General features: G+C 36.7%; 1 protein-coding gene across 1 annotated transcript; it reads right to left on the bottom strand.

The window, feature by feature from the left end:
* Positions 1 to 109: 109 nt before the first annotated feature.
* Positions 110 to 20,784, bottom strand: GLO1 (glyoxalase I). Its single transcript, XM_003770541.4, has 6 exons — positions 20,573 to 20,784; positions 14,143 to 14,225; positions 8,385 to 8,525; positions 7,023 to 7,090; positions 4,542 to 4,631; positions 110 to 2,237 (listed from the first exon to the last, which is right to left on the bottom strand). Exons 1-6 carry the CDS (start codon positions 20,654 to 20,656, stop codon positions 2,149 to 2,151), a joined length of 555 nt encoding a protein of 184 aa, XP_003770589.1. The 5' UTR covers positions 20,657 to 20,784; the 3' UTR covers positions 110 to 2,148.
* Between the last annotated feature and the right edge of the window lie 7,088 nt (positions 20,785 to 27,872).

Raw genomic sequence — 27,872 nt, 5'->3', positions numbered from 1 at the left:
AACCATTTTTATATACAGCGTGATAAACATTATAATCCTCAAAGGCAACTCTGCTTAGAAAGTGTCCATACATACTCGGGAAAAAAAAAGTACTAGTAAAAACAATGAATTTTTATTTGAAATCAAACTTTAATTGAATTTACAGTAGTAATTTATTACTCATATAGCTCTATTCAGCCCAAATAGCCATTGCAAAGTGCTTCTACCATCTCAAGAAGCATTTTTTAATACTTACTATATGTCAACCAATGTTCTAAATGCAAAAATTATAGCCCCCGCCCTCAAAGAGCTTCCATTCCATCGGGAGAAACATGTAAACAACTGGTAGAGTCAAGAAAGGGAGCAGATTGAAAGTTATCTCAGAAGATAAGGTATAAGAATATGGAAGAAATGGAAAAAACCTTCTGGATTAAGGGAAATTTCAGCTGAGTCTTAAGAGTAGTTCAAGGAAACTAAGAGGAAGAATAAAGAGGTAGCCCATCTTAGGTGTGGGGGGAAAGCTAATGCAAATATAGAGAGAGGCAATGGGATTGTGTTTGAGGAACTGGCAGTAGGGCTGGAAAGGGGTACCTGGACATGAGCAGAGTGGCTAAATTTTAAAGGATTTTTAAAAGCCAATTTCATCCTAGAGTCAATAGAGGCCATTGGAGTTCACTGAGTAGGTGGAGGATGGCACGGTGAGACCAGTATTATTAGGAAAAAAAAAATCACCCTGGCAGTTAAAGGGAGTATGGATTGGATGAGAGAAAGAACGGAAACAGGGAGGCCAACCAGAAAGCAGCTGTTACACTCCAGATGAGAGGTAACGAGGGTCTGAACGAGGAGAGGAGGTGTGCCAATGGAGAAATGCAGTTGTTGTAAAGATGGGAATGTCAAAATTTGACAATGGATTAGACATGTGGGATGAGTACAATCATTACTGGAAGGGCCTATAGAGATTGATTACATTGTGTAAAATGCCTGTTACTAAGTGAAATTGGATTTTTCTATTATGGGACCGTAATGAATATAAAGACCAGCTATATTTTAAAAACAGATCAAGTGGATGTCAGTTTGATAGGGGAGTACATTTAGCAGAGGCATTTGCTAATTGGTAGTTCTTGTGTTAATTAAATTCTATGTTGAGTGATCATTGAATGTGATGTACAAGCAATATATCATAAGTAGCCTTTTATTCTAATTTGGTGTGGAGACTACTCTGGCTTCCTGAAGGCATACTAGCAGAACATAAAATTTAGCTAAGAGGGAAAGACTTTAAATATGAGCCCAGTTGAGAATCTTTTGCTTGAAGGTCAGCCTAGTGATGGTAAAGGAAACTCTTCATAAGGATTCTAACCATGAGCTGAAGAAAAAATTTTTCAGTGTATAAGACTTTAATCAGGATGTATTTTAAGGTTTTAATTTCAGATGCATGATCTCAAATGTAAAGCTTAAAAAAAACCTAATCATTGAAGTCTTGATTATATGAAAATACTTTAAACAGAATAAACTTTCCACTTATGTCAAAAAGCTTCTATAATGACTTTTAAAATACTTTTATACAAACATCTTTATCAACCTGATGGGATTTTTAAAAGTTGCACCTCAGTGAATTTCCTTGAACACAATGAATACTTAAACTAACTTCTCTACTTTTTCCATTTGAAATTCACATTAACTTTCAAGGTATGCACTTTCTCTTACTCTCTGTTGGGAAAAGTTATTTCTAGGACATTTAAGTCTCAGAAAAGACCACATCAAAAGCACATTAAATGCTTTTTTGAAAATGATAGTTAAACAAAAGTTAAAAGGCAAAGGGGAAGTGATGTTCAGGAAGCATTAAAAGCAAGTTAAAAATCAGCCTCTGAGGAGGAATTGTACTAATTATTACATAAAAAGCAAAGATGCATGACTACATTCAAGGACAGAGCTGAAACTATAGCATTTCAACTAGTGGGAAGACACAAAAGGCTTTAAAATATGAATAATAAATGAAAATTATAGCCAAAAATGGGTTTTGGAAAGAACTAAAGAATAAATGTAAGCGGAAAGAGGACTATGTAAATACTGCATTCTTCTTTAGTTTAGCAACTTTGAATCACATAGCTCCTTGTTTTCAAAATATCTTCTAAAAGAAAAAAATCTCTGAACTGTAGGGTTCTGGAAAAACTAAGTGAGGGTTATCATATGAGCAGGATTCAGAATTTCAATCCAGTAGCCATCAGGATCTTGAATAAATGCCAGTCCTTTCATTTTGCCTGGGTGGGAACAAAACAAAATATTTACTACTAAATCATTAAGAGAGAAAATTTAACATTTAAGGTCTCAAAAATATAATTCCCGATCCCTCTTTGGACAGAATTATACTGTTATCTAAAAACATTTCCTTTTCAGAATGCCTGAGTTTTTAGCACATAGCTGGAAAATAACCCTACGAAAAATAAACTTAATGAAATGGCAGCAGCTCTGATCATAGGATCGTGTGGACCTTAACCATTGTTCCTAGACTAGTTTATGAAAATTACTAATATAAATATTTTCTAGAATCACTAAAATAAGTATGTTTAGACTTGTTGGGCTCATAGAAGGAACACTTGCTCCAAAAGCTGTCTCTTGAAATCCAGATAACCAAGTTCACTATATAAACATGCTTAGATTTGTTAAGCCCACATCCTATAAACTGTTCCTTGAACTCGGGTAACCAAATTGATGTTTTGACTAAATCTGTTTTCAACAGATCCTGTGGCTAAGCTCATGTCGTAAAAAAAAAAAAATTCTGTTTTAGTAACCTCAACATTCCCAAAATGGTTTAGAGTCAAAATTTTGATATAAAAGTTAACCCTGGTCCAAATTGCCAATTAGTTACCTATGCTATTTGGCTTGCTTACTTCGGTGAAATAAAGCTTTGATTTAAAGAGAATCCTGGAGTGTTCTGCAGCAGAGGGAGCAGGTTGTCAAATGTAGCTGTTTCATTTTACAGATGAAGATATTTATCTAGGGAAGTGAAATGACTTGCCACCTCAGTGACACAAATATATAGATTAGCAAGTCCTGATTCCAGAGGCAGTAGTCTTTCCTTAGTTATAATGCTAAGTATTGGAATTTAAAAAAAATCTATTAGTCGACCAATTGGAGAGCACTGTACTGAAAGGAACAGCATGGAGAAGCAAAGCCATGGAAACCTAGAATTTCAGAGCTAGGAGATTTTTGGGGATCAGTGTCTCCCTCCTCCCTCCCCCCTTTCTGCTATACTGCAGTGGAGAAGGGAATGGTTCTGGATCCCAAAGGCACCATGCAGTGATGCTGAGGTCCAATCTCAGATTTGGGGAATGAATCTAGGTCTCCTTCTGTCATATCATATCCTGTCATGTGGTTTTCAGTTGGGACTAAATGCAAAAACTCTTCAATTCTAAGCCCAGGCTCTTTACAAGTATGGGTAAGGCTCAGGGATAGAGTTTTTCCAGAAACTTACCAGGGACTAATTCTTTGTCGTCTTATACTGTACACTGTCTAGTGATGCTAAATATATTTGCATTTCATTATGACCTCTTTGACCTCTCAAAGAGACTCACTGGCTGACTAGTTGTTAGTAATGTTTTATGGTTTTCACCTGTACTAGTAGAGAATACCTCTGTTTTACTAATTCTCCATTCTAATCCAATTCAGTCTTCAAGCACTTATTAAAAAGTAGTTATTACAGACAGTTCTCCCTTTATGTAAGTTCTGCAGATCTTTCCATAAAGTGATTTTTACACAATGCAAATTAGCCCAAAGATCTGGGGAAGGGAGAGTAGGAAACAGGAAGGGGGTCCACACATGCATCCATGGAAGAAGGGGCCCAATAAATGGTTCAAGGACATAAGGGGGCCCCAGGAGAAAGAAGCAAGAGCAGAAGGAGCAACATGCAGGAATGGGGGTCAGCATGTCGGAACCTGGTCAGGGACATTGACAGGAGAAGATAGGTGACATGCAGGAACTGGGGGGTATACCCACCAGCCCAGCACAGGCCTAGAGAGATGGGGGAAGCAAAGAAAAGGTTTCCTCTACTGGCTGCAGAGATCTCAAGATGAGCCTCTACTTGCCCCAATGGCCATGTGAGCGGGGGTGGGTGCTGGTATCTCTGTTCTGTCAGGTATTCTGCTTTCACTTGGAGAGTTTTTTAGAGTGTTTCTTTTTTTTCTTTAAAGACTGACGGATGGGTGGGCTAGGAGGATATGGGGACAGACAAGGAGCACCAGGCTGAGGGATGGGAATGGAGTGAGCACTGTACAGTAATGCTATTTGTTGTTTGTTTGTATTTGTATATTTGAATTTGAATCTGTATGATGTGACTTTACATAAAGCCAGAACTAGATATGCAAGGTGTTGCAAACAAATTTAATAATTTAAAGCAAAAATCCTAGCAAAATACAAATTTTAAAGCACATATTTTCCAAGACCAGGGATATACTAACTAAGCTCTGGACATGGTACACTAGACAAAATTACTTGTGAAACAGGCAAACTTTGGGTGCTTAAATAAATATTATTTGAAGGAAAATGTGAGGAAGACTAAGACTTACCTTCATCAGGTTTCTTCACAAATTTTACTCCTAATTCCTCAAATCTTTTACAAGCACTCTGTACATCAGGAACAGCAATTCCTATGTGGCCTGTGGGACCAGAAAAAAAAATGCAGTAAAGTAGAACCATAGATTTAGAGGTAGAAGAGTTCTAAAAAGTCATTTGGTTCAATGCCTTCCTTTTATTTTTAACAAAACTTATTTGTTATTCATATTCATATTATATATGAACTTAATAAGTACCAAACAAAATGGACATTTTCATTTAAAGAACTTGAGGGTGGCAGCTAGGTGGTACAGTGATAGTGTTGAGTTTGGAATCAAGAAGGCATTAATTCAAATCCCAACTTAATTTATTTACTGGTTATATAACCCTAGTCTGTTTTTTTCTCTGTAAAATGGAGTTAATAATAGCACCTATCTTACAGATTTGCTTTAAGGAGAAAATGAGATGAAATACATAAAACGCTTTGCAAATCTTAAAAACTATTTATAATGCTAGCTTTTATTATTATGAAAATGTGGTTTTCTGTTATATGGAGTTTGCTTTTCTTTTAAAATACACTAAATTCAACCTATAACTTTCAAAGCTGTCATGTATATTTGATTTTTTCTGACTTTTTATTCTCTTATGTTACATTTTTTTTTTTTAAAGATGCCTTAATGTTCACCTTTTCTTTTTGCTTATATGTTCTTAATTCCTACCTCCATTCTCATTTGTTTGGGATGGGGTAGGAAGGGGTAGAGGACAGACAAAGCCTTTGCAACACATATGCATTATCAAACAAGACCAATTCCCACACTGGCTGTTTTCAAAAATATATGTATTATTCTACATTTTCTGTCAAAAAGCAATCTCCTTATATTTAGAAAAGAAAGAGTAGAACTCTTGAGATTTGCCCAAGTTTCAGGGCTTGAACTGAAACCCAGGGTCCCTAACTTCAAACTTGATGCTCTTCTCCTGAAGAGCACCCTGCCCCTCAATGCTATAGAGAGAACTATAATAATAATCCATATGATTTAAAACAGGGGTCCTCAAACTACAGCCCGAGGGCCAGATGCAGCAGCTGAGGATGCTTATCCCCCTCATCCAGGCCTATGAAGTTTCTTTATTTAAAGTCTGGCCCTCCAACAGTCAGTAGGACAGTGAACTGGCCCCCTATTTAAAAAGTTTGAGGACCCCTGACATAAAAGATAAATAATATTCAAAAACTGATTCAATCAACTTAGTTTGAGTTAAAAGAACAAATGATATTTGGCTGGCTGACAGTAATAGTTATTTAGATTTATGCATGACCGAGTATGTATGGCTTCCATGAGATGATAGCTTTTAAAAGCCCACTGCCATTGGGCTCCCTCCAGCTTTCTCCCCTCCTCTTCTTTTCCTTTCCCATATCATGAATCCATCAAATTGGCTTTCTCTGTTCCTTGCAAATTCCTCTTTCTGAATCTTTGCCCTGGCCAATGTCTGTGCCTGGAATGCATTCTCCCCACCTCTGCCTTACCAAATCCTTCTTTTCATTCAAAGTAAGTGTGCTTAAGTAGTACCATCTAGATTCTAGATGTGGTCTGTCTATCCTAATCACCCTAAATCACATTTATAGAATGTCTACTATATGCCAGGCACTGTGCTAAGAGCTGGGGATACCAGAGGAAGTAAAAGAGCTCAAGGAACCTACAATCTAAAAGGGAGAGACAATAAGCTACATGTTGGAAAAACGATAAATAATAAAAAGAGGGAAAGAACTAAAATGAAGAGGGGCTGGGAAAGACTTCCTATGGAAGATGAGATTTTAACTAGACTTGAAGAAAGCCAGGAAAGCAAGTATTAATTATATTAATTACTTTGTATTTATTCTGTGTGTGTGTGTGTGTGTGTGTGTGTGTGTGTGTGTATATAAAAAGTTAAATTCTGTTACAAATTTAAGCTTCTTGAGAAATACAATGGTATTGTTGTCCCTAACATTGATCTAGCACAGGACCTGGTCCATGGCAGGCACTTAATGCTAGGTGATTAATTGCTTCATGGTATTCTTTTTACTCAATCGATATAAATGATTTATTACCAAAAGGAATAACCATATTTAGGAGGTTTAAGATTATGTTGGCTTTAAGAAGAATAACTAAATCCTGTGATTTTAATGGAAAGATTTAGTTCAAGAATGAAGTGTCTAATTGGTATAAGTATGATGTGATTGTGGCAATTACAACTTTTAAAAATCTGCTGAAAATACAATGAAGTTGTATTCAAAGTGAATCTGTCACAATGAAGTAAAATTTATGGCTTAGGGAGAAGCAATAACATTTAATAACTTCAAAAAATGAGAATGCATGTAGAGAACCAAAATAACTGCATTACCATGACCTACTTACACTAAGTAGTTTTGTATAAATTGAAGAGAATGACACCAAGCCAAAACATATTCACACTACAAAATAACCACATAAACATAAATATTACATATCAACACATAAACATACCAAATCCCCGAGGGTCTGAATTGCCATTATGATAAGCCTGTTTTTCGTCATTTTCAGTGCCCCAGTTGCTGCAGAAGGAAACAAAATATAAATATTTCAGAGTGAAAAATTTTTTTTTAAAAGAAAAGCTTTTTGAAATCCTATAATATCAAGCAATTGCCTCATTTACTAAACTCTGTCTCTGGTACTGCAAAGTGAAAAATGCTTCTGGTTACAGAATGAGAATCTAAATTACACACGCTTTGTTTTTCAACACATTTTACTTCCAACTACATCAGCTATCTTGACTCAGCTAGTTCTTTTTTGTAACAAAACCAAATAAAAACATAGTTCAGCAAAGGCAAATAATAACCAGTGTCAGAAAGTATATGCAACATTCCAGAGCCACAGACTCCCTTCTATCTCACCAATGAAGGGAGGGAGTATCTTTCTTTTCTCATTTTTTCCCCAGGGCCAAATTAGGTCTATAATTATGCACAATATTCCATTTGACTTTATTCACATCATTATGATGCCATGCATAGTTTAACCTTGTTCTGCTTATTCCTTTCATCTAATTTTGCCATGTGCAGAGCATCCAAACAGATGCTAAATCTTTCCTGGAGATGGTCTGCCTTGCTTCTATTCTTGGTTATTTCCTTGTCATCCACCCCTGCGGCACTCTGCTCCCTCCTTTAATTCTCTTTCCCTCAGTGTCTTTTGCTTTTTCTTGCCAGCTTTAGTTTACTCTAACTTTTGGCCTTCATACTAGTTACCTATTGAGTTATTCTGTATTGATCCTTTGAAGAAGCAGGCCTCAGAATTAGGGTTAAAACCCACTGGTCTCAGAGCTAGTGCTTTTCCCCTAGAACACGTGTCCTCTGGAAGATCTAACTCTTTTCATCCATGCTGGTTTCTTCACACCACCCTCATTTTGTTTCCTCATTCTCTAAGTCTTCAGGATTCTACTCTTGAGAAGTTCTCCTTCTTCCTGCAGTGACTTTTTGTGCAGAGGTCCACACCTGCCCCTTTTGTGAAATCTCTCTCAAAATCAAGGATACTTATCAGAGCACGCTGAGCTTTCCTTCCTTCTACCACACAAACTAGCAGGGTAGCACTTCTCTCTGAGATCCCCATTACTCAAATTCCAACAACCAGTTCTTCCCTGTTCATGAGAATGAGATTAAGAATTGAACTTCACCCTTTTAGGTTCCTCTACTTCTGAAAAGACATTAATGTTGAGCAAATAAAAAAATTATTTATTCTTCTCTGTCAAATGCCCACGTAGATAGTATTATTTCCCCCCATATTATGAAGAGAATCCCAATAAATAAGACTAGTATGAAACAATTCCCTTTAATAAAATCTAAAATGCATACTCACTGTGTTAACTCAAGTGTACCTTTCCTGGAAAATGTCCAAGCTGTTCTTTCACTTTTATCTTTTGGGATGTCATTTTTGTCCTCAAAAGCCAAAAAGTAGAGTGAAAACTTCATAGTAGGAAAATCATACTTTTGGAGTAGTCTGAAATTATAAAGGGGAATAGAAGGAAGGCAATTAGATTAAATCTTCAAAACAAAAACCAAAAAAACAAATATAAATGGCTCATTTGTGAAAATACCATAAAAGTAAGTTGATATATATGTGATAAGGCAATAGCCTTATCACATATATATCAAAAGAAAAGGCATTTTTAAAAATTCCCCCAAGAAACCTAAACTAAAAACATCACATTTCAAAGAACAAATCTAAAAATAATAAAAGTACCAAACAACTGTCATTATGCAATTACTTTAATTCTTATTAACAAAAACAAAAAAATCCACTAACATCATTATACTAAAAAGATTAATGTTTATTTAGGAATGTTCACAGTTGGGGTCTTCATCTAAGGATTTTGCTATATATATAGATTTCTCTAATCTTTATGATGAAATAAGAAATGCCAATGAGCTTTATCAAGAGTTTCCAACATGTACCCAACCCATTCAACTTAACAAGAATAATATATCTGTACAATATGTCCATGGTCTCTGAAGTCTGACAAATTATTATTTGCAAAGCAATTGGGTTTAAGTGACTTGCTTAGGGTCACACAGTTAATTAGTATTAAGTGTATGAGGCCGGATTTGAACTTAGATCATCCTGACTCCAGAGCAGGTGCTCTATTCACTCTGCCATCTAGCTGCCCCAACAAGTTATTTTTTGAGATACAAATGACCACACATTTGCATGTATACACAGAGAAATAAATCAGACTCAGAGGACTTTAAGTAAGCATATCTTGTATAGGGTATGCAAATAGGAATTTGGGAAGAGAAGAATAATTTTTTCATCTCAGGAAAAGATTATTTCACCCATTGCTATTATAGGATCAGCAATTCTTGGGGAAATTACAAAAATAAAAATCCCTGGAAATTAAGAATGAACTAATTTTTTTTGTTGTTGTTGTTAACCAAAGCTCTCCTTAATAACACATTCCTTGATTTAAAAAATATTCAGTATATTTATCAATGTAACTTCCCTACTTGAGAGGAACACAATGTGTCACACACACACACACACACCTAATTTAAACAACAGAAACTATTTAATTCTCATAATGGGTTAATAGTTATGAAGTCAAATTTTTCCTAAGACAAAAGTCTTGAAGTCAATGTAGGCGTTCCCTTAAAGTTTTTTATTCTAACTTAAAAAATAGCAAATAAAACAAACATTTCTGTGTACAAAGCAAAACTGAAAAAGACTATACAGAGCTCTCTCTATATATATGCATATCTCTACTACATACTACTTGTCTTTACTTTTAAGTACAAAATTAATAAAATGCTTGGTTTTCAAAATTATCTTGTTTCTTTGTGTTTACTTCTGGTCTTGTCTTTGTGTTCTTCTGTACATTTAAAAATACTTCAATGACCCTATTTTGTTCCATTCCTTCATTGGGGAAGAGGAGAGTATATAATCCCTCTCCCTCCTATCCTCTATGCACACGGAAAAAAAAAAAAAAAAATCCTTTGTAATAAATATGCATTCAAGGAAAAAAATTCCCACACCAGCTCTATCTCATTTTTCACCTTATGTCTTCACATCTGATAGGATATGGGAGGCATGTTCTACTATCAGGTCTCTGGAATAACTACACTGCTTATAGTTCTAAAGCCTTTCAATGTTCATTTATTGTCATAATGTTGTTGTTATTGAATAAATTATTTCCCTGATTTCACTTATCCATTTATTTAATATGAGTTTATACAAGTCTTCCTGGGTTTTTCTGAAATAAATCTCTAACAGCACAATAATCCTCTATATGCACACAATATCAATGGCTCAGCTATTTCCCCACTGATGGGCACTCCAGTTTTTTGCCATCATCTCTCACCCCCCCCCCAAAAAAAACAACAACAAACTGCTATAAATATTTTAATACATAAGGATCCTTTTGTTATTTATTTGATCTTTGGGATAGTGGGATCATAGTCAAAGACCACACAATTATAGAGGCACTGAAAATTTGGTAACTGTTCAAAAGAAAATTAAGAAAAAGATAAAAAATTTGAAAGAGTATCTTGGCGCAGAGTAAGTACTAAATAAATGCCTATTGATTTGACTTGAGATAGGTTCCATAAGGAAATAAAATGGGTACCGAACAACTAGATAGCATAGGGGATAAAGCACTAGGCTAACATGAAAGGCTTCTGGTAGATGTCAGTGGAGCCGAGTCATGAGGGGAGCTAAGGATTCTAAGAGTGGGGTGGTAAAGAAAGGCATTGCAGGGATGGCACAAGAGTCCAAGGGAGGAGGAAAGAATGATTTCTATTGGGAAGATCAAGTTGGACAGTTTGTCTGGAGAGCAAAATGGGTGAGAAGTAAAATGAAAACATCTTGGAAACACATGGGGCCTGAGAGCAAGACTTTGGAGAGTCAAATAGAGGAGTCTCTAATTAATCCTAGAAGTAAAGGAAAGCCATTGATGGTTCTTGAGATGACATGGTTAGATCTCTAAGAATCAGGAATATTAACTTAGTTAGAAAGATGCATTAGGGAGTGTCAAGATCATCATTTAGAAGGGTCTTTATTGTAGCAGTACAATAGAGGTGATGGGACTTGAACTAGATGCCAATCAATAGTTCCTTATTATTTTCCAACTTTAAGGAAAATTTTTTAAAAGGAAATTGAATGAAATTATGACAAAAAAGTAGGAGACAAAACTACAAAATTTTCTTATTCAAAAACTGTATTCTTCCTGCTGAAATGCCTATGTAAATTTATCCCAAATATTAAATATGCCTTAGTCCATGTAGCTACTTTTTATCCTCCCCCCCAAAAAAAACCCCATGAAATAACTTCATTAAATATTTCAAGAACACAAAAAATTTCTTTACAAATATATTCAACATATTTTAAAAAATGCAGATAGAAGTGTGGAGCCAAGATGGTAGAGTAGCAAGAAGTACCATGAATTCTCTTGACCTTTCCAAAGAACCTTCTACATTGATCTAGAAAGCTAAGAAAAAAGTTGAGTGCAATCTGGGTGACAGACAGAGATGTCTAGGCACAGGATCTGGCTAAAAGTACATTGTGTGGAGCATTCCAGTTCAGGGAGAGGTGTACCAGGGCAAAAGGGAACCCTAGGACCAACACCGAGGAGTTTACACTTGTGCACAGTGTAGGGAAAGTCTGTCAATAACTTCCTGGTTCTAAGTCATGGAGTGGCATTCTAGGATGAGTAATGGTTGTCAGTACTGGGTGGTATACCGAGAGAGAAGCAGGCCCAGAGCAAGCAACACCTATGTGGCCCAAACCCTGGAGTAGAACACCATCACATTTCCACCTTTCAGCATGTCTGTAGTCTGCAGTACAATAATCTAAAGAAGGAATTCCATAATAAAACAAAGCCTACAATTCTGTTATCCTGAACCAGAAAAGCTCTCTAGATGGCTAACAATGGATAATTCCAGTAACAATCTATTGACACTCCAAATGAGGTGAGTTCAGAGTCCTTTGGCACCAAATCTGAGTCCAAACTCAGGTCAGGAAGTTGCAGAGATTAGAAGAGGGGGAAAACAATCAAATGTGACCTCTATCAGATCATTGTGGGATCATGCAGACTGCCAGCCTGACCAGTCCCTGAGATCCTGTAATAACACCTCACTCAATAACCCAAGAAAGCAGCAGTAGGACCAGCCCAGGCCTGCCCTCCAGAAGTGCAAGGTCCTGGTCCTTATAAAGTCTGAAGTCAGGAAGTAGGCTAGAAAAATGCGTAAACAAAGTAAAAGAATCTCACTAAAAAAAAGCTACTACGCTGACAGGGAAACAGTCACAAATCTAGAAAAGAACGATTTCAAAATATCTCTAAGTAACGCCTCAAAGAAAAACACTACTTGAGTACAAATTCAACTCAAACTCCCAGAAGAGAAGATTTAAGAGTTTAAAAAAACAGTTTTAAAATAAATGAAATGAGAGCATGAGAGAAAAAAAGGAAAAGAAATGAGAGCTATGGAAGAAAGAATTGGAAAGGAATAGGAAATTACAGTTTGTTATGAGAGATACATAACTTTGACTTAAAAAACAAACTTCCTGAAAATCAGAATTTTCCAAAAAGAAGTCAATGGCTCCAGGAGTCAACAAGAAACATAAAAATAAAAATAAAAAACTGAAAAAAAAGGTATGAAAATTTAAACTATCTTATAGGGGAAGAAATGAGTTGGAAAATAGATTGAAGAGTAAAAAAAGTAAGCATCATCCTATTTCCTGAAAGTCACAACAAAAACCAAAAGGATCTAGACATTCTATTTCAAAAACTTAAAAGAAACTTGCGCAGAGTTCTTAGAACCAGAGGGCAAAGTGGAAACAGAAAGGATCTACTGGTCACCTGCTAAAATAAACTCCCAAATGAAAACTCCTCGGAACACTATTGTCAAATTTAAGAGCTTTCAAATTAAAAAAAAAAAAAAAAATACTGCAAGCAGTAGAAAGAATTCAAGTACTAAGAAACTCGTTACAATTACATGAGTTAGCAGCCACCACTATAAAGAGCAGAGTGCTTAGTACTTAGAATATGATACTCTAGAAGGCTAAGGATATAGGTTTACAACCAAAAATAACTTAACAAAATTGAGTACAATCCTACAGAGGAAAAAATGGACACACATCTCATGTAACTCCTCCATTCTCCAATCTGCCAGGTTCAAAACCCAAGTTTCATCCTTGACTTGTCACTCTATCAACCATATTCAATCTGCTGCCAAGGCCTACAGAGTTTATCTTGTTATTATCCCTTAAACACACCTACTTCTGTCCCCTGAAGCTGCCACTACACTAGCCCTCAATCCTTTCACCTGGAATATTGCAATAGCCTGTTGGTGGATCTGCCTCCCATAAATCTATTCTTACTCCAGAGCTCTGTTGGCAAAATGATTTTCTAAAGTGGAAGTGCAATCTATGTTTTGCCTGGCTTCCCCCAAACTCAATAAATTCCAACAACTATCATCATCACGATCAAATATAAAATCCTGTTTTCTGTTTAAAACTTATCTCTATTATTTGCCCCCTACATAGACCCTTTTCAATCCAGAAACACCAACTTCCTGATTGTTCCTTGAACAATTCTAGGCATTTTTCAGGGACTGTGCTTCATGCATAGAATCGTCTCCTACCTTTATAAATTTTAACTAAAATCCTACCTTAATTTCCAAGCATTCCTGATGAAAAGACTGAACTGCATAGAAACTTTGAAGTGTAAGCATAGTCAAAAGAAAAATAAAAAGGTAAACATGAAAAATCATAATGCTGGAAGTGGCTCTGTTATGATAACAATAGGATTGGAATAGATTAATTATTTCTTTTTCAATTTTGCTGGTTGCATAGTGGAAAAAAGAGAAGTCAGGGAAAGTTGTGTGCATATTCTCACATTAGGAGTAATGTGAAGGTAAAAGAACATTTGTCATTCAAGGTCTATCTTAAAATTGTAAGCCATTAATCCTAAAGTAGATATTCTAAGCCATTAATCCTAAAGTAGATTTCTACTATATTTTTAACACAGATTCCCCAATATTCTTCCTACTGTCACTTGCTTATTATAAAGTCAATTTGAAAATATATTTAAGTATATTTTCACATAAAATGCATACATTTTACTTACGTCATTCCAAGAACTCTTGTGTAGAAATCCAGTGACCTTTTTGGATCCTTTATTCTTAACATTGTTTGTTGCAACAGGAAGTCCTAATAAAAATAAATGATAAAATATTTTAATACTTAGATAGCTGCATGGCATATGAGAGATAAGAGTGTTGGCCTTAGAATCAGGAAGGACTGAGTTCAATTCTGGACACTCAAATTGGAGGTATGTCCTGGGCAAATGACTTAATCTCTAAGTTCCTTAGGAATCTCCAAGACTACTCACTTATTTCCTGAGTGCAGATATACATTGGTATAAAGAATCTCTCACTAGGAACTCTATATACTGATAAAATCCTAGGTCTAGGGCTGACCTAGCAACAACCTTAACAATAGCAATAAAAGCAACCTATAGTATATGATAAAACATGCACTTGCAGAAGCACTCTACCATTCTGATATATTTTTTTTTTATTATAGCTTTTTATTTACAAGATATATGGATGGGTAATTTTTGAGCATTGACAATTGCAAAACCTTTTGTTCCAATTTTTCCTCTCCTATTCCCCATCCCCTCCCCCACATGGCAGGTTGACCAATACATGTCAAATATGTTAAAGTTTAAATTAAATATAATATATGTATACATATCCAAACAGTTATTTTGCTGTACAAAAAGAATTGGACTTTGAAATAGTGTACAATTAGCCCGTGAAGGAAATCAAAAATTCAAGTGGACAAAAATAGAGGGATTGGGAATTCTATGTAGTGGTTCATAGTCATCTCCCAGAATTGTTTCACTGGGTGTAGCTGGTTCAATTCATTACTGCTCTACTGGAACTGATTTGGTTCATCTCATTTTTGAAGATGACTGCGTCCATCAGAATTGATCTTCATATAGTATTGTTGTTTAATTATATCATGATCTCCTGGTCCTGCTCATTTCACTCAGCATCAGTTCATGTAAGTCTCTCCAGGCCTCTCTATATTCAGTCTGTTGGTCATTTCTTATGGAACAATAATATTCCATAACATTCATATACCATAATTTATTCAGCCATTCTCCAATTGGTGGGTAACCACTCAGTTTCCAGTTTCTGGCCACTACAAAGAGGGCTGCCACAAACATTCTTGCACCTACAGTTCCCTTTCCCTTCTTTAAGATCTCTTTGGGATATAAGCCCAACAATAACACTGATGGATCAAAGGGTATGCACAGTTTGATAACTTTTTGAGCATAGTTCCAAATTGCTCTCCAGAATGGCTGGATATATTCCCAGTTCCACCAACAATGTATTAATGTCCCAGTTTTCCCATATCCCCTCCAACATTCCGCATTATCTTTCCCTGTCTTTCTAGCCAATCTGATACTATTTTTAATAAAGGATTGTTCAACATCAGTTGAGGTCTCAGAAAAGAATTTCAGGAAGCAAGTCAGTTCTCATTCAAGGCAGATTTTATTGTTAACAGTGAGTGGGGATTAGTCCTTCAGAGACCAGCAGCAAGTTAAAAGAAGGGTCTTGTATTTATACAAACTTCTGGGCTAGGTGTCATGGGCTAAGTTAGTTCTTACAAGGAGTTGTTAACACACAAGGAACAGAAAAACAGGATGTAGTTGACCATCCAGCCAGATGCAGAGGAGGAGGCAGGGACTGGGGTCATGCTTCATATTTCAAAGATCTAAGCAAAATAAGTCAGTCACATTTGCGCTACTCCCCAAAAGCAGCCTCTGTTACTAGGCAAAGTTTCCACTGTTGCTAGGCAAGTTTTCCTAGGTGAAAGTTCAGATTATCAGTGACATGCATTTGTGGAACCACTCCATCATTCTGATAATGCTTTTTAAAAACTGTGTAGTCAATATAATTAAATGAATTTCTAAAACTGTAGTCTGGTACAGATGTTAGAAATGGGTAATCTGAAGAAACTGAAACTAGTTCTAGCCATATAAAAAGATGCTCCAAGTCATTATTAATCAGAGATATGCAAATTAAGACAACTCTGAGACACCATTACACACCTGTCAGATTGGCTAGAATGGCAGGGAAAGATAACACGGAATGTTGGAGGAGATGTGGGAACTGAGAGTAGTTTGGAACTATGCTCAAAAAGTTATCAAACTGTGCATATTCTTTGATCCAGCAGTATTACTACTGGGCTTATATCCCAAAGAGATCATAAAGAAGGGAAAGGGACCTGTATGTGCAAGAATGTTTGTGGCAGGTCTCTTTGTAGTGGCCAGAAACTGGAAACTGAGTGGATGCCCATCAATTGGAGAATGGCTGAATAAATTGTGGCATATGAATATTATGGAATATTATTGTTCGATAAGAAATGACCAACAGGATGATTTCAGAAAGGCCTGGAGAGACTTACATGAACTGATGCTGAGTGAAACGAGCAGGACCAGGAGATCATTATATACTTCAACAACAATACTATATGATGACCAGTTCTGATGGACATGGCCATCTTCAGCAATGAGATGAACCAAATCAATTCCAGTGGAGTAGTAATGAACTGAACCAGCTACACCCAGCAAAAGTACTCTGGGAGATGACAAGAACCATTACATTGAATTCCTAATCCCTATATTTTTGCCTGTCTGCATTTCTAATTTCCTTCACAGGCTAATTGTACAATATTTCAGAGTCTTTTTGTGCAGCAAAATAATGGTTTGGACATGTATGCTTATTTTGTATTTAATTTATACTTTAATATATTCAACATGTATTGGTCATTCTGTCATGTAGGGGAGGGGGTAGGGGGAAGGAGGGGAAAAATTGGAACAAAAGGTTTGGCAATTGTCAATGCTGTAAAATTACCCATGCATATAACTTGTAAATAAAAAGCTATTAAAAATTAATAAAAACAAAAAAAGAAAAAAGAATTGGGTCAATCAAAATGTTACAAACAAAATATGAACATGGAAAACTGAGTCTTGAGGGTCTTTTCTACCTTTTCTTGGCATCCTAATGATGCTAAGTAAAGAGAAGAATAATTTTATATTCATAGTATATGTAATGTGATGGTGATTGAGGATGTATGGTTAGGCAGATGACTGAAATAAGACTTACAAGATGGGGGATGGGTCTATTCTGATAAATCTACAGGTATCTCATGGGCTAAGAAACTATGGAACACTGGCCTAGTTAACAGACTCAAATGTCTCATTCTAATCTCAACACTTTAAATTATATTACCATATGAATTTATGGAAACAGATAATTTCCCCTGAAATTGAATTTTCACATAATGGATTGCTGCCCAGGAATTTTTTCAGATAACTGAAGCTTATCCCTTTAGGAACTAAAATTCTTTTATTTTAACCACTTTTGATGGAAATCTTCGTAAAATGTATTACAGACTTCTCTACCTTATCAAATTGAGTATAATGAACGCTTCTGACAACTCCATCAACCTATATCAAATTATCACGAAATTGTTATCTCCAATTTCTCACGCTTTCTGAATCTGACCCTCTCTTTTTTCCCACTAAAAACTGTCTCTTTTTTGAAAATCTTCCTCCTAATCTCTAATGATACATTTATATTCTATTCTCAAGCTTCCTTTTAGGGCATTCCAAAAAATTGAATTACATTATTACTCGTTTCATTCAGAAAAGTATGCTCTCAAATTTAAATATTTTGGGGGAGAGATTTTACCACAGATGCTCTACTTGTGGCCTTCGATAAAAGTGCCAGAAAATTTCTACACCCTGATTTATTATAGTCAGTGTGCATGGCCACAGAATGCCAGAAAGAGTACTAGACATTTAGTAAGTGAGTTTAGGTTTGAATCTCATTTATATCTCATTTACAAGCTGTGTAATCATGGGAAAATTATTAATCCTCTTAGACCCTCAAAATTCTTATCAGTAAAATAGAAATGACAATGCACACAACTCCTTTTTTCACAGGACTTCCATGGGGTAGGAACTTTGTAAACCCTGAAGCATTAAGTACATTGGTTTATCTACTCTGCAGAAATTAAGAATGGAAGCATTAAGTACATTGGTTCATCTACTCTGCAGAAATTAAGAATGGATATGATTTTTCTCTCTCTTTTTTAGAAAAGCAGTCTGGAGTTATGAGGCAGCAAAGTGGGTGCAGCTGATCTCTAAGTCAGAAAGAAGAGGGTTCAAGTCTAGCTCCAGAAACATACTGGCAGTCTGATCCTGGCCAATTCACTTAACTTTTCAGGGAACCTCAGTTAACTCCCAAAGACTGGAAACTATGAAACAATTCTTGGTCTGCAGGAACAGAGGAAGTTTCTTTTCAAGATATTACCTAAATAGATGAAATCAGGTCTAAACCCAAAACATTTATTTTTTCAAATTAAGGTCCTATGAAATCTGTATCATTTCATTAATGACCAGGCTCTGTCAAAGACAATATATCCGAGTAATGTATAAAAGTGAATGGACATAGTGAAAAAATGAAGGACAATATAAATAGTCCAGTTGTGGAGAAAGGACCCACTTTTCTCATCACCACTAACAAAAATTATTAACTTCACTGCCACCAACAGCTAAATCTGCCCAAGAATTGGATGACTCATCTCCAGTAACTCCCTTACCTCTAACCCAGTCTTGCTAATATTCAGTCTTCTGTGATTAACTCTTCCTAAGGTTTATCTGTGTTTATTACGGCAGCTCTAGTCTGGAAGTGAGTGGAAACCATGAGACCACCCTATCCCTACTTCCAGTCCAGCTGCCATCACTCCTGAGTGAAAGCAAAACACATGTGGAGAAAAGGCCACCCATAGAGGAAAGCAAGCTGATTTAGCCAGAGAAGCCAGGCATCCTGAGGGCAAGACAGAGGCTCCAGGAAAACAAGGACTGTCTTAATTTTCTATTTGTATCCACAGGGCTTAGTTTTGCACTTTCTAAGTGCTTTTTAGAAATGCTCTTTTCATTCATTGATTTATTCAAAATGGCAGAACCAGGATTCAAACCAATGGCCATTGATATTAAGTTCAATATCCTTTTCATTAAAAACTGATGCACTCTCATTCAGCAATGCTAGATAACTCATTCTAAAAGAATTTAAGATAAAACTTTTAGCTCTTAACTATCCTCGTCTCTCTGGCATGGACACTATATTTTAGCCAATCTCATTTATCCTTCTTGAGAAAGAAGTCTTGGCATCTAAGTGATAAAGAAGTAGATGAACTGTCAGACCTGGAAGCAAGAATATTCATCTTTCTGAGTTCAATTTTTGATTTAACACTTGGATAGATAACATGGCACTCATGAGGGCTCTTGAGAAATAATGGTATTCCTTATTAACATTAATGAAGTCCATATCAGTAATCTAGAGAATATAAAAAAAATTGGTGAAATGATGCATGTCAATGGCTTAGAGAAAACCAAACAGTCTGAAATAAAACAGTATTACTCACTTAACCCAATTTAAATTAACTCTATCAAGGAACCTCAAAAGTGTTTGTTAATTCTAGAAGGCAATCCAGTAAAACTCTGATAGGGCAGCAGGTCTACGTGATTAACTATAGCAACCAAAAAAGCTAAAGTCTTTTAGAATTTAGGGTTTCCTGTGTGCTTATAGCCTGGAGAGCTTCTTAAATATTGCAGTTACTTAATACAAATCGAGAATACCCTCTAGTACCAGCTGCTGAGGTGGAGACCTGGAAATTTTTAAAAATTTTTTTTTAAGCTGGAAGAGTAAGTGACCTCACCTTCTGGGTCTCATCAATTGCACTCAAAACTCTGCAAGTGTTTATGTTAAGGTAACTGATGGAGATTAACAAAGACTAGAGGAGCCGTAATAAACACAGATAAACCTGAGGAAGAGTTAATTACAGAAGACTGAATATTAGCAAGACTGGGTTAGAGGTAAGGGAGTTACTGGAGATGAGTCACCCTGGAGGGGCCCAAGGGCCTTTGAACCCCACCTGTTGGGAATTAGAAACAGCCACAATGGGCAAAAGAGAATCTTCAGTTCGTTTGTAGATTTGGAAAGAACCGCAAGTCCTTGAAATAAACATATTCAACCCTTTTTATCCACAAGGTAAGTGAAGCTTAGGGACTTGCTTGACGTCACACAGATGGAAAGCCTAAGAAGCAGGATTTGAACTCGTGTCCCAGGACTGAAGTCACTGTTTTTTCTACCCCTGGCTCCCGGGAAGGGGAAAGAGAGGGAGAGGGGCAATGGGAACTTGCGACTTCTCTAGAAAAAAGTAAAATAAATGGGAATACCAGCGATTCTTATCTCCGCTGCGGCCTGAATCACGATATTCGTGTGAAGCACAACGATAGTAAATGCGGAACGGAGACACTATTTAAGAAATAATGGGGAAAAGGAAAGCAAGCGAGTCCCCAGGGGGGCCTGCTCCGGGTCACCTGGGGCGCTCAGCCCCCCTCCCCCCGGTCCCACGCCCCAGACCCAGAAAAGCGGGGGCGCAGTGGCCCAGGGAGCTCCCCCTCGTCCACCCACCTTGGTACTGGGGTCTGGGTCCGAGCAGAAACTCAGGGCGGCCTCTTCGGTAAGGCCTTCTAATCCCTGCTGAGACTCGGCCATAGTGACACGCGGGGCTCCCGTGGGGCCTGGGCTGAAAAGGAAAAAAGCCGCAAGAATGAACTCTGAGCCTCCGCCTAGTCCCAACTTGGCCCGCAGCAATGCGGGACAGCCCAGCGCGCGTCGAGGGAGGGGTTCTGGAGCCTCTCACCCAATCAGGGCTCAGAGAGCGATCTCGCTCTCACAGGATTGGGTCCCAAATGAGTCACGGCCTCAGAGGCCCTGCGCTGTGAGCCCCGAGGAGACTACAACTCCCAGGGTGCACGGCACTAAGTTCAATTCCTCCTGTTCTCTTGTTCTTGCGGAGGTCCGATGCAGATAAATGAAATTTTTCTGGGATCGAGGACAGGTTTTACCCATGGAAGAGCCGTCAGTGGCTCTTTATGGCCCACCCCCGAGCTGAGGGGAAAACAGTTGGTAGGATTTGAAGACGTAAGAGAGCTCAAAGGAGCACAGATTTTTTAAACAGGAAGGAACTTTAGAGGGCCATCTAGTACAATCTTTAGTTTTACTTCTGAGAAAACTGAGGTTCAGAGAGGTGGGCCCAAGTCACACAAGTGTATCCTCTGTAGCGAAGCCGCATGGTCCGAGAATGAAATTTATTGATAATTAGGAATTTTATGGTGGTAGAGAGGCAGTTATTCTTTGGGAATGTTTCAAGTGAGCCCCTTTAGAAACCCCCTAATCTGATTTGATTTTCTATTTCCTTTGGTATTTCCATCTCCTTTCATGAGAAGTCAGGGAGGTTATGACCACCTATGTTCTAAATCAAAAGAAAAGGGGAGATGTTGGAATCTTTACAAATTGTTAAGCCATTGGAGTTGATAGAGACAATAATTATCTAATTTGGCATGGTTCAATATGATTGATTTGATCTTAGAAGGAGATATTTTGGGCCAGAACTTGAAACAAGGTACTAAGTACAACTGATGGAAACAATGCTTGTATTCACACCTTTAGAGAGCTCATAAGTATCTAAGTACTCAATGGAGTTAACAGGTTTGGGAGATTTCAGGGCTTAGTATGAGATATCTGAATTCACACCTCCCATTGAAGTTCTTAGGGCCAGAGAGCATGCTGGGAAATATCCCACAATCCCACTCTCGGAGAAGTAGCATAAATACAGCCCCAGAGAGCCACTTGGGAGAGTTATTTGGGAGCATCCCCAGGAGTCGGAGAGGAGCACTCTGGGAGGAAGCCCACAAGTCTCTCTCTGAGAAAAGAGAGATTCATTGCATCTTTCACCTTGGTGCTGGCTGGAGTCGGAAAAGACAAACCTTTGGATTTGGAGACATTTGGGTGGAGCTCTTAGAACCAAGCAGAGAGATAGGCCTGAGCTAACCGAACTATATTGAAGGACACAATAAAAGATCTGAACTCTTTTATCACCCGGCTGTGTTTTGGAAAAAGAACACCAGCAAATCATAAGGATTCTTGAAAAAGTATACAACTGAGGGATGAGATTTGGGGGTTAGAAACACGTTATTATACTTAGAGCTGCCATTTTTGTGGTTGCAAAGAATTGGAAATTGAGATGCTCATTAATTGGGGAATGGCCGAACAAATTGCATATGATTGTGATGAAATACTATTATGCTCTAAGAAATAAGGAGGTGAATGCTTTCAGAAAAATCTGGGATGACATGAAATCATTGACAGCAATATTGTAACTGTGAAAGACTTGGTTATTATACAGTGATCCAAGAGAATTTCAAAGGATTCACGATGAAAAATCCAATCCACCTCTGGATAGAAAACTGATGAATTTAAAGTACATTGTTTTTCTTTTTAATTTTTTTTTTTTTTGCATCACTGCTAATATAGAAATAGGTTTTGCATGACTTCATATGCATAATGGAAATTCTATGACTTACCCTCTCAATGGATAGGGTAGGGGCTGGAAAGAGGGAGTTAAATTGAAAATTAAGATAAAGAAAATGTTAAAACAAGTTTTTAAAAAAATACTTCATTATTACAGATGAAAATTAACTGGAGGGTAAAGGAGAGGTAATTCAGATAACCTGTGGTAGTTTGTCTTGATTTATTTATTTATTTTTATGACTATGATAATGGAGCAGTACTTATTGATTAGCTCTTTTCTGGAGATCATTACAGATTAGAAAGAGTCTTATTTATGTGAATCAATTTAATGGCAAGAGGATGATCTAAGTGGGCAACTTAAGATCCATCCATTAAGGCTCATTAATTATTACCAGGTGAGATAATTTAACAAATGTTTATTAAAAATATGCTACACACCAAGTCCTGTAAGTATATGATTTTTTTATAATATCTTTTTATTTTTCAAAATACATGCAAAGATAATTTTCAGCATATTTTTCTCCCTCTTTCTCCAGTTTTCTACCTTCCCCCTCCCCTAGACAAGTAATCCAATATAGGTTAAACATGTACAATTCTTCTAAACATATTTCCATATTTATCATGCTGTACAAGAAAAATCAGATCAGAAAGAAAAAAAAATGAGAAAGAAAAAAAAAAAGCAAACAACAAAAAGTGAAAATACTATGTTGTGATCCACATTCATTCCTCATAATTCTCTCTCTGGATGTAGATTACTCTTTCCATCACAAGTCTATTGGCCTGAATTATTGAAAATAGCCATGCCCATCAGAGTTGATCATCTTGTTGTTGCTGTGTACAGTGTTCTCTTGGTTCTACTCACTTCACGTAGCATGAATTCATGTAAGTTTCTCCAGGCTTTTCTGAAATCATCCTGCTGATCGTTTTTTATAGAATAATAATATTCATATACTATTATTCATTATATTCATATACCATATCTTATTCAGCTGTTCCCTAAGTGATGGGCATCCACACAGTTTCTAGTACTTGCTACTACAAAAAAGGCTGCCCCAAACATTTTTGCACATGTGGGTCCTTTTCCCTTTTTTATGATCTCTTTGGGATACAAGCCCAATAGAGATGTTGTTAAATTAAAGGGTATGCATAGTTTGATAGTCATTTGGGCATAGTTCCAAATTACTCTCCAGAATGGTTGGATCAGTCCACAACTTCACTAACAATGTATTAGTGTCCCAGTTTCCCACATCCCCTCCAGCATTTATCTTCTCCTGTTATCTCCTGCTAATATATATATATATATAATATATATATATATATATATCTTTATTTATTTCATAGCTTTTTGTTTACAAGTTATATGTATGGGTAATTTTACAACATTGACAATTGCCAAATCTTTTGTTCCAATTTTTCCCCTCCTTCCCCCTACCCCCTCCCCTAGATGGCAGGATGACCAGTAGATGTTAAATATATTAAAGTATAGATTAGATACACAATACGTATACATGACCAAACTGTTATTTTGCTATACAAAAAGAATTGGACTCTGAAATATTGTACAATTGGTCTGTGAAGGAAATCCAAAATGCAGGCAGGCAAAAATATAAGGATTGGGAATTCAATGTAATGGTTCTTAGTCATCTCCCAGAGTTCTTTTGCTGGGTGTAGTTGGTTCAGTTCATTATTGCTCCATTGGAACTGATTTGGTTCATCTCATTGCTGAGGATGGCCAGGTCCATCAGAATTGATCATCATATAGTATTGTTGTTGAAGTATATAAGGATCTCCTGATCCTGCTCGTTTCTTTTTTTTTTTTTTTTTATTTAATAGCCTTTTATTTACAGGATATATACATGGGTAACTTTACAGCATTAACAATTGCCAAACCTCTTGTTCCAATTTTTCCCCTCCTTCCCCCTACCCCCTCCCCTAGATAGCAGGATGACCAGTAGATGTTAAATATATTAAAATATAACTTAGATACACAATAAGTATACATGACCAAAACATTATTTTGCTGTACAAAAAGAATCAGGCTCTGAATCATTGTACAATTAGCTTGTGAAGGAAATCAAAAATGCATGTGTGCATAAATATAGGGATTGGGAATTTAATGTAATGGTTTTTAGTCATCTCCCAGAGTTATTTTTCTGGGCATAGCTAGTTCAGTTCATTACTGCTCCATTAGAAATAATTTGGTTGATCTCGTTGCTGAGGATGGCCTGATCCATCAGAACTGGTCATCATCTAGTATTGTTGTTGAAGTATATAATGATCTCCTGGTCCTGCTCATTTCACTCAGCATCAGTTCGTGTAAGTCTCTCCAGGCCTTTCTGAAATCATCCTGTTGGTCATTTCTTATCGAACAATAATATTCCATAATATTCATATACCACAATTTATTCAGCCATTCTCCAATTGATGGGCATCTATTCAATTTCCAGTTTCTGGAACCTACAAAGAGGGCTGCCACAAACATTCGTGCACATACAGATCCCTTTCCCTTCTTTATGATCTCTTTGGGATATAAGCCCAGTAGTAACACTGCTGGATCAAAGGGTATGCACAGTTTGATAACTTTTTGCTGTTAATATATTTTAAAAGACATTGCTACAAAGACAAAAAAAATGAAACAATCTTATCTTCAAAAGGAACTTACATTCTATTGAGGGAAATCACATGTAGGCATAAATAAATAAATAAATACATGTTTGGAGGCGGCATTAGCAACAGAGAGACTCAGAATAAGTATCCACTAAGAGATAAAAATTAAAGGAAGAGAGGGACTCTACCAGATGGAGAAAAAGAGGGAGAATATTTTAAGGTGTGGGTACAGATTGTACAAGACCTGAAGATGGGAAATGGAATGTTGTATAAGCAGGACAGCAAGAAGGAAAATTTGGATCGATAAATGTCAGCTGTTATTACATAATTATTTAAGAGCTAAACCAGAGAGAGAAATATAGGCAGTAGCAATGTTCTTTCTCTTATGCTACTCACAGACTTCTCATTACCTACAAAAACTCCGAAACATCCTAAAATCTCCAACATTATTTTTTATTGCTTTTAGATTTCACAAGCCAAATGATCATATAAAATTATTTCATTAATATTTACTTAACTTTTCAGATTTATTTAACATTATTTCCTTTCATTAATTCTACAGCTAACCTATTTACTCTTCCTCACACACAACATTCCATTCTCACTTCTGTTTCTTTGCATGAACTATATTCTTATGCCTGGAACACTCTCCTCCTTCCTTTTAACAGAGCACATAGTAAGCACTTAAAAAATCCTTTTTCATTGATTCATTTAACTCAATCTCTTCCAATGCCTAGTCTGCTTCAAGGCTAAGCTCAAGTATGACCTCCTACGTAGGACATTTCTTAATCCAATTACTTATTAGACATTTTAAACTGGATGTGCTATAGATGTCTTAAACTCAACATATCCAAAATCTGACCTTATTATCTTCCCCCTTCTCCCCAGACTTTCTCTTCTGAATTTTGCTATTACTGTTGTGGATACTAATATCTTCTAATCACTCAGGTTCACAAACAAGTTATAATCTTTAGAGGGTCCCAGATAGTGAGGAAACTCTGGGTGAAGTATGAGACCCTTCAACCCAGAGGGAACCTGCTAACAATGTCTGGTTTGGCTGCCTATCTCTCTTAAGGGCTCTTAACTTTCCTGAGAAGTTAGGGGGCAGTGACAACCTGTGTTGTGGTTGAAGTAGAGTGATACAAGTTGGCAAAGAATGATACCAGGAGGCAAACTACATACAATAGCAAGTTGTTTATGTGGTCCCACATGTGCAGTATATACTTTGCACATGTACAATGTTGCTTTGGTTATATAAGAGTATATAAGGGGGAAAGAATTTAGAATAAACGGACTTCATATTTCCACCATCTTTGGGAGTCCCGCCTCGTCACTCCTTCACTAAGATCCTATGTTTTAACCATCCTGGTATTGGGGAATCTAGAAAGCACGGTACGTTTTGTCACCCCAACGTGGGGGCTCTAGAAAGCAGGACACAACAATAATCCTTAACTCCTCACTTTCTCTCATCTACCATATCTTCTATCACCTTCTGATTGAATTATTATAATAGCCTTCTTGTTGCTCTCTCTGCTTCAAGTCTCTTTTCACTCCAGTCCATTCTTTCCTCAGCAGTATCTCTTTTTTTTCCAAGTTCATCATCTTATTGTTTTTTTTTTTTTAATAATTATAACTTTTTATTGACAGAACCCATGCCAGGGTAATTTTTTACAACATTATTCCTTGCACTCACTTCTGTTCCGATTTTTCCCCTCCCTCCACCAACCCCCTCCCCCAGATGGCAAACAGTCCTATTCATGTTAGATAAATCACAGTATATCCTAGATACAATATATGTGTGCAGAACAGAACAGTTCTCTTGTTGCACAGGAAGAAATGGATTCAGAAGGTAAAAATAACCCAGGAAGAAAAACAAAAATGCAAACAGTTTACATTCATTTCCCAGTGTTCTTTTTTTGGGTGTAGCTGCTTCTGTCCATCATTGATCAATTGAAACTGAGTTAGCTATCTTCTCTTTGTCAAAGAAATCCACTTCCATCAGAATACATCCTCATACAGTATCGTTGTTGAAGTATATAATGATCTCCTGGTTCTGCTCATTTCACTCACTCAGCATCAGTTCAAGTAAGTCTCTCCAAGTCTCTCTGTATTCATCCTGCTGGTCATTTCTTACAAAACAATTATATTCCATAACATTCATATACCACAATTTACCCAACCATTCTCCAATTGATGGGCATACATTCATTTTCCAGTTTCTAGCCACTACAAACGGGGCTGCCACAAACATTTTGGCACATACAGGTCCCTTTCCCTTCTGTAGTATCTCTTTGGGGCATAAGTCCAGTAGTAGCACCCTCAGAAGTATCTCTAAAACACAGGTCAATCCATGTTCCCATTCCTGCCTCTCCTTCTCCACCTTCCAACTTCAATACATTCCAATGGATTTTTCTCATCTACAGAATGTAAAAAACCTGTATTTTGTTTGACATTCAAAGCTATTCATAATCTGATTCATTCCTATGTTTCCAGTCTTTAGTTCTTTAATTTTAACTTCAATTCTTCCCCTTGCCCAATATACTGTGTTATATAGTGATACTAACCTCCTTATTGTTATTCATACATGACACTTTATTTCTTGACACTTGCCATTTTCTTCAACTGAAGCATAATAGATTCTTCTTCAGTTCCTTATTTCACTCTATGTGTGTCTCTCTGTTTCAAGTATGTTTCTGGTAAGCAATATATTATAGGATTTTGGGTCTTTTTAAAAATCTACTTAATTATCCACTTCCATTTTATGGGTGAATTAATCCCATTCACATTTACA

The sequence above is a fragment of the Sarcophilus harrisii genome, chromosome 4 (genome assembly GCF_902635505.1).
Source record: "Sarcophilus harrisii chromosome 4, mSarHar1.11, whole genome shotgun sequence".
Taxonomy (NCBI): Eukaryota; Metazoa; Chordata; class Mammalia; order Dasyuromorphia; family Dasyuridae; genus Sarcophilus; species Sarcophilus harrisii.
Note: the sequence above shows the minus strand (reverse complement) of the source record. Positions and strands in the feature narration are given on the sequence as shown.